This window comes from Gymnodraco acuticeps, unplaced genomic scaffold (assembly GCF_902827175.1).
Source record: "Gymnodraco acuticeps unplaced genomic scaffold, fGymAcu1.1, whole genome shotgun sequence".
NCBI classification, from domain to species: domain Eukaryota; kingdom Metazoa; phylum Chordata; class Actinopteri; order Perciformes; family Bathydraconidae; genus Gymnodraco; species Gymnodraco acuticeps.
In genome coordinates this window covers 87,039-95,393 of record NW_022990015.1, presented here as the reverse complement: position 1 = coordinate 95,393, position 8,355 = coordinate 87,039, and the positions used below count along the sequence as shown (strand labels likewise).

Here is an 8,355-nt window from a genome sequence, read left to right as displayed (position 1 = left end):
ACACTTGGCAGATTCACCAGCGTCTAATTAACGTTCGTGCGCGCTCCCGCGTCTATCCTTCATCCAAGCGGGAGTGCGCAAACAGTGAGTCAACTTAAAGCAGTCCTATTTTATAACAATATTTAAAGTTCTCTGGTTATACTTAAATACAGTCATTAGGTACTTGTATATTAACTTGAGTATTTCTAATGTATACTTCTTGTCTGAATGTGTACTACTTCTTTATAGGCCTAGTTCCTATTACTCTTACTTAAGTTACGAGTTACTTTGCATATTTCACATGTTTTATGAGAACTAATGAGTATAGCACAGTGTAGACAATAGTAGATCCTATGTTAAGTAGGCTAAAAGTCCTAATTAGTCTACTCATTATGCATAATGTCTGTTTTAGAACAACATATATATAAATGCCGTTAATAACTGTAATATATCCTGGCTGCTAAATCCTTAGAACTGTTACAAGGTGTGTATTTTGTATTTTGTAAATTGTGTAACTTGCTGCTGTTAAATACCAACCACCTATGTGCAATATGTGCTAGATGTGCAATATATATAGATGCCGTTAATAACTGTATAATATATACCTGGCTGCTAAATCTTAAGAACTGTTACAGGATGTGTATTTTTTTAAATGATGTAACTTTTTATTTTTTATTATATTTTGTATTATATCATAACTTAGTACTTTTTTTTAATGCATGTCACATATTTAACATGATGTAACATTAATCTGTCTGTGGCTCTTTTTCCTGCTGTAACTACGCACATTTCCCCTCCGTGGTACTAATAAAGGTATTCTGATTCTGAACATATATTTTATTATAATATTTATCAGTGGATTTACATTATATAAATTCGTAAGGCAAAATTCCTCAAACAACACAAAATATTTGAGCACACACTTCCAACATAGTTCCTAGTCCAGAAATGTGCAAAAAGCATTTATGCAAATGAAAGGTGCAACAACATGATCGTCATATTCTACATATCTAAAACCAGATAGTAGATTGTAACCCCTTTTTAATTACTAACATAGTCACTGTCGATAAAAAGGACATATTTGTCCCAGCAATTGAAACAGATTACAATTACATTTATTTTGTAGAATATATGACACCTTTACATGTATAGTTACTCCGAACAACACACCCCTATTTACTATAATCTGCTTCATCAGGTGCACACTGATATATAATTTTAATATATACATGCAAACCAAATCAGAGAACAGGATGTTCCCTGACTAGGGTATAACCACCATATTATGGGAATGTGTGTTGATAACAGATGGTTTACTTTAATCTGCATTAATCAGTGTTATGATCATCCGACAGACTGAAAAAATAAACCTATATCACAAGTACTACTACTTATACTTCTATTAATACAAGTTTTTGGTTCTACATGTAATTAAAATGTCCACATGACCTTTATATTTATAACTTCCTTTCTCTAAAAAAGTACTTTTTTTCTTCCTTCATCTTATAAGTGTTAGTTAACATTTCTGTTTTGTTTGGTTTGAACAGGGTTAATCTTTAATCTTTATGCTCTAATCATAATTATTCCACTAACAGAGAGGCTAAATGGTGGGATATGGCCAACATATTGTCCCTCTTGACTCACACACACACACACACACACACACACACACACACACACACACACACACACACACACACACACACACACACACACACACACACACACACACACACACACACACACACTCAGCAAGACAGCAGTGTATATAGAGAGGGGCTCTCATGCATAAACAAGATCATTTTCATAAATTAAAATCTTGCCTGCAGAACGAACATCTGTGCCCTTCACACAAACACACAAACACACGCACACATAGTGGGATAATGTTGTTAACACGTTAACGTGGTTTTCTCTGTAAGGAGATATGTGTTTTCTTCTCATGTGTTAATTAAAACTTGGAGCCTTAAATCCACTTTAATTAACGCTGTTGTCACATAAAAACGTAATCTCCAACAGGTCAATCTTGACATATTCTTGTTTAAGCTGATAGTGTGATAGATTAGAATACACATCAGTTTTAAATAGACCAGTCATATAATACTGTAAGTAGAGGGAGTGTTAGGTGTTCAAGTGTTGTGAATGTTATGTCAATGCACTAATTGAATTATCAATGTATCTTAAAAGCAGAAATCCATCTGATGGATCAGCCAGTCCATTGTTGATTTTTTGGGAAATGAAATGCTTGGTGGCAGTAATAAGCATCCTGGAGACTGACAACAATATATATAATATACTACCTGACTGCTTAGATTTTCCTGCATAAATGTGTTATTTAGACAGAAGTGAATTGAGCAAACTTAACTGCAGAACCTGGTTATGTAAGTAAACTGAACTGAACCGACACGTTCTCACCACTCACAACTCGTCGTGTATTGACATTCGGGCAGGATCCAATTGGAGTTCTGTTGTTTTGTTGCGTTGTTGCTGATGAACAGAGACTCTCAGATAAATGACATTGAATTCCTTTTATTAAAAGGCCTTTATAAACATCTATCTTATAAAATATGAACAAAAGTCACATGAAATGTTGACAGAATACTACAGGAACGTTATAAAAAGCAAAAAGTAAAAAGCACAACATGAACACTTCGGCCCAATTTCCGGCTCAAAGCCAACTTACATACAGACCCAAAAATAGAGAAATCTTTATTCTTTCAACATTTGGAATTATCAGCTGAGCGTTGCTCAGATTTGAACAAAATTGCATAGTTTCCACCAGATTATTGCTTATTGATTATTTTTGAGTGATAATATGGAAAACAAAGAGACATTCAGAGAGTGTCTCCTGCAGGATGAAGAGCTACACAGAAGGTTACATCATCAACATGACATCGCCATCAGCGCCCTCATGATGAGGAGTTGTAGAGCCTGACACAGAATGAAAGAAGAGAAAAAATAAAAGACAGCTATGAAATGATAGACATACACAGAACTGTCTGTCTGTCCATATAACTGTCTCTCTGGTCAGCTCTCTGTCCTCTGTCCTCCTCTTCCTCAGGACTCGTGGAAGATGGCATTCAGCTGGGCGTTCATCATCCGCTCATGGTGAGAGTGTCCATCAAAGCCCATCAGCCCGTCCACCTGCAGCTCACTGCACCGCGGGTTGGACCCCTCACTGCCATAGAGGGCAGGGTGACCCCCAGCTCCTGCGGCCCCATAATGTACGTTGAAGGAGAAACTCTTGTCGTAGTCAGCACCAGCGACAGTCTCGTGCTTGAAGGACGCAAAGTTCCCGTTGATGCTGAGCGGCGGGCTGAGGGGCGGGTCAAACGATGGGCCCTCTGATACCAGGACGCCATCGAAGAAGGGCTCCAGCGGGTAGGGTTGTTGACCTTTGACCTGGTGGAAGATGTGTGAGGGCTCCATGGTGCCGTAGGGCGGGCTGGGCAGGCCGGCCGTCAGCCCAGGGCTCTGGTAAGAGTAATGTCCAGGATAGGTGGCAGTGCCGGGTGGGGGGAGGTGAACCGATGGTTCGGACATCTGCTCAGGGAGAAAAGTCCGAGGATTCAGCTGAAGGCAGCCCGCCACCAGGTTAGTAGTCGGCTGAGACAGACCTGAGAAAGAGACAAAAATCAGTCAATACCGATATATCATCTTGTAAAGAGATAAGCATCGCTATTCTCGCTGCTAGCTTACTGGTGAATTTTGTTATACACAAATATACTCATTTTGTTCTAATGCCCAAGGATACTTTTTTGGCAAAAGGGGGCGCTATGAGAAATTTCTATCTTAATTTGAATTTGGTGAGTGTCACTGGTTGAGACCACATATATTTATAATATCCCCCTTATGTTATTTTTAACACACTGTCTCTGGTTCTAGCTCAACCCAGCCCATTCTGATGCAATAAGATGACGCTGACCTTTGCAAAGTGCCTGGACGAAGCTCATGAGGTCAGGTGCCTTGCCAGATCGCAGGATCTCACTGAGGGCCCAGATGTAGTTCTTGGCAAGGCGGAGTGTCTCGATTTTGGAAAGTTTCTGGGTTTTCGAGTAACAAGGGACAATTTTGCGCAGACCTTCCAGAGCATCGTTTAACCCGTGCATGCGGTTCCTCTCCCGAGCGTTAGCTTTCATCCGACGGACTTTAAACCTGCAGAAAAACAAAGCAGATTAAATGTTAGTCCTGTTTTCAAATATCACACATAAAATCACACTCATTGTCATTCATATCACAGAAAATATGTCCAGATTGAGTCGGATGGAAATCAACATTTAGTCACCGTAAGAGCAGGAGGGCAAGTGGAGAAGATCCTCTTGGTAATAAAGCACTGGTGCGATGTTCCCATTTAAACAAAATCTCAGATCCACAAATAAGTTCTTTATGGTTCTGTTTTGGAACCAACATTTTGCATTTCAACCCAGATTCCTTTCAAAGGAATGATGATTTTCATTACATTTGTGCACTGTGTCTGATTATGTATAGGGGTACAATTTCCCCAAATCTACTGACCACAATCCTGTTCCTCAGAGGATGAACCCTCTATATTTTAATGAACATGTGATTCCTCTCTAGCGCCCCCTCAGGACAAACATATTTGTGCATTTTGGCTGATAATATTTGTTTTCTATCTTCTTTACCTCTGAACACGAGCCTTTGTCATCTTCTTCTTCTTTGGACCTCGTCTCTTGGGTTTGTTCTCTCCGTCCTCCTCCTCCTCTTCCTCCTCGCCATCATCCTCCTCGTCTTCATCCTCCAGGTTAAGGAGGCTGTCCTCCTCTTCCTCTCCTCCTTCTTCTGAGGGGCTTTGAGGCTCCTGCTGCTCCTCCGACCCCACCGACTCCTGCTCTTCCTGCAGAGACCTGGTCATGATGCTGATTCTCTGTGTGAGACTATGAATATGCTCATTAGAAAACAATTAAAAACTCATTATCACTTAATCTCTGTAGGCTCATTAATAGAAACAGAATTAAACTGCCCATTAAGGGAGTTATAATATAAAAATTACTCTCTATACTGTTTTTAAGGCTTTTATACAGTAAAATGTATCAATAACAGCTTCAGTTCCCAATGTATATAATATGGTTTAATCTTTTTTCACATGTTTTTTTATATTGCTACAAACTCAATTGTGGGATCAAACTCGTGTTTGGCAGTTGATTTTGCAATATCTTGATTTATAAGATAAACCCAGAATGTATCTGTTATTTTACAAATACAAATATTCATAACCACGAGACCAGACAGGTCTAACTTCCAGCTGTTGAAGGCAATCCTCGGTGAGCATGCTGTGCAGCTTTTATTTTCTTCTAAATAAAATGGCAGAAAACCAATATTAAATTGAGCTGCTGTAGTTTGTGAGGCCTACTTAAAATAAATATAGGCTATAAATTAAGCTGATTTTAGGGTTTCTTTTCAAATGCTGTAAAGCTCTCGCTATGATATTATTTATATACGAAAATAAAAATAATTGCAGGTTTAAATCTTAAATTATCAGGCTTTCTGATACGTATTAAATTGCGTATTCAAGTATAGGCTGATTATTCGTATATAGGCTTATATTGGCCTAAGGAGTAATAGGCATAATTCAGTCAGTAGCATCAACTGTATTATAAATAACTCAAGTTTAAAGTGATTTAGACCAAATCACACATTTACCAACATATACGACCTTTAGATATATGATTTAAGAATAAAATCCACAAACTGTTATAAAACAGCATTCATATATCCGTATAGGGAAACGGACTATACGGAAATAACCCTTAATACAGTTTAGATAATAATACAATGTTTAAATCTGCATCTCTGGTAAATCAAATAATAGTTTTGTCTATTTGAAAGGTGAATACAAAATCAAGTCCGTTTTAAATATCCAGTTTTCATATTAAAAGTGGAATATTTAGGCGAAAAACGTCTGAAAACACGACTTCAACGTTGATTAAAAGTATATGCTAAAAGATTAGGAAAACACCTATTATTATTATTATTATTATTATTATTATTATTATTATTATTATTATTATTATTATTATTATTATTATCATAAATGTCTCCTTCCCGTTTTCCAAAAACTGCTCCAGTAAATGTTGCAGACTAACAGGTGGAGAAAAATCGAATATAAAAAGACGAAACAAATTTGTCAAACAAAATAACAAAATAACAAAATAAAAGACCCCCGCGTTTTTAAAATGAAATTGTATATTTAAATTCAGAAAAGGAGAATAGACTGACGGCAACTCGATCTATATGATTTTAGGAATGATTGAACAGTCTAAAGAAAGAAACTAACTAAAGAAAGAGAGAAAAACGAATCAGAATTGAGGAAATAACGAATATTGGTTTATTTTTTTAGGTAGAGCCAACGACTACTAAGTGAATGAATCGCTGTTAATTGTTCTCTATTTTAAATTATCATTAATATATAATTCATTTGGTATAAATATTTAATCAGATGTATCGTGCTTAAGGAAGAACCAATCAGAGGATGAATTGATCATTAAAGGTAGGCTACAAGTTATTACTCTTTATAATAAATAATAAAACCTACCTGTTGTAAGAAGCTGGTCAGATCACATGCATCCCGCGCGCTCTATGTGCGTGTCCGAGCGTAACTGTGCGTGATCTGCGCTGAGATTTCTGAGGTGTGTGAGTGGGAGGATGCTGTTTTTATACTCAGCATCCCAAACACACACACACACACACACACACACACACACACACACACCCACACACACACACACACACACACACACACACCGGACACATACACACACGGGCATGGAGTGTAATTAGCATATCGATGCCACGCCCTCCCGGCACGCGCCATATGGTGTGGACGTCATTCAAACGGCCCCGGGGATCACGTGACAAATCTTATTTGTATCATCCAAGGCGCGCTCTCTCTCTCTCTCTCTCTCTCTCTCTCTCTCTCTCTCTCTCTCTCTCTCTCTCTCTCTCTCTCTCTCCCTCTCCCTCTCTCTCTCTTTTTGTGAGGAAAAATGACCATCTGTCGCCACATTAAACCACGCATGCGCACCAGACATCCTTCTTGAAATGGAAGGTGTGATCATTATATTGACAGTTGAGTCTGTAAAGGTTAATGAAAATATATAATATAACCAGGTCTGATTGCAATCCATCCTGGGTGAAATTACACATATTAGTATACCTTTGGTTGGTGCAAGTTCAGGTGTCAACTTGAGTCCCCCAATTGACACCTGAATCAGCTGATCTGCAAATAAGAAATCCACAAATGTGAGGTGCAAAAATGGGTGTGTTTCGTTGGATTTGATTCAATCCACAAAAGACAAACCAACAGGAAGTGATTACAAATGTGCACAATCTAATGGATCCACAAATGCTTATATTTCACTTAATGGTTTCCCATGAGATGTAATACAGACATCCATGGTCCCCAGAGGATGAATCCTGATGACTTTGATGATCCCATGGCTTTTCTGTCGTGCCACAAGCAGGTCAGTCTTTTTGGTTGAATTGCTGTTTCATTCACATTCATATTCCCTGATTGTAATAACCTTGATTATCTTTTAATAACTTTGCCTCTAGAGCCAGCATCAGGCCAACTGTTTTAGACCAATCTACAACAACTATTGTATGGATTGCTGCAAACTTTGGTACACAAACTTTGGTGCTCCCTTTACTTTTGCCGCCATTTCAAATGTTGGTAGTTGTTTATTTCTGATTAGCAATGTGAGGTAGTGACTTTGAACATTTCTGTAACTTTCTTTAACTTTCCTTCCTAATTCAAACACATTTTCCTGTCAATTTGGTTGCACAACATAGTTCAAACTCTTTTTTAGCAAAACCTTAGTCTCCTTGAATCGTGGTTAAGTAATTTATTTTTGTTTCTCATTTTGAATTGTGATTTATTTACACATTTGATATTTAAGAAAGTCAATCAACTCAAAAGCGTATACTACATACATCATAACTTTCTATAGCTAAACCTAAGATGCCAGTATGTTTCTCTCAAGAACAACTGCTCTTACTTTCTGACGAGGAAGTCCAGAAGTTGTTAGATAAAACACATTAAGTAAGAAAGCTACATTTGTGGTTCGAACAAAGCTAATTCTACCAAAAACCCGATAAAATCCCATTGATTCTGAGACTAAGGAACATGGGTGCAAACCTGCTTACTTTTACTGGTGTTAAAGACTCATTCCTGCACCTCTCATGGTCCAATGGGGGACTTTCCCTCTCTTTCAGCATTCATTATCCACTCTGGCTGCATCTTATTTGGAAAGAAGCAGTAGACTTTGGACCGCGCTGCAGTGAAGAGGTTGCTGTGGTGACAGAACACCGGTTGCTAGGAGGTTACCGGGCAACTTTAGAGGACCAGAGTGTCTGTCC

General features: G+C 38.1%; 1 protein-coding gene across 1 annotated transcript; it reads right to left on the bottom strand.

The window, feature by feature from the left end:
* Positions 1–2,498: 2,498 nt before the first annotated feature.
* On the bottom strand, positions 2,499–6,615 carry neurod1 (neuronal differentiation 1). The gene is made up of 4 exons (XM_034213589.1): positions 6,533–6,615; positions 4,623–4,874; positions 3,905–4,134; positions 2,499–3,596 (listed from the first exon to the last, which is right to left on the bottom strand). Exons 2-4 carry the CDS (start codon positions 4,850–4,852, stop codon positions 3,037–3,039), a joined length of 1,020 nt encoding a protein of 339 aa, XP_034069480.1. The 5' UTR covers positions 4,853–4,874; positions 6,533–6,615; the 3' UTR covers positions 2,499–3,036.
* Positions 6,616–8,355: the final 1,740 nt, after the last annotated feature.

Bases quoted from the DNA above. Each gene is read 5' to 3' on its own strand.
- neurod1 (XM_034213589.1), bottom strand. From the start codon at position 4,852: ATGACCAGGTCTCTGCAGGAAGAGCAGGAGTCGGTGGGGTCGGAGGAG. The intron at 4,135-4,622 runs GTAAAGAAGATA...GTTTTTCTGCAG, and splicing joins ACAAAGGCTCGTGTTCAGAG to GTTTAAAGTCCGTCGGATGA. The intron at 3,597-3,904 runs GTCAGCGTCATC...TCTCTTTCTCAG, and splicing joins CGTCCAGGCACTTTGCAAAG to GTCTGTCTCAGCCGACTACT.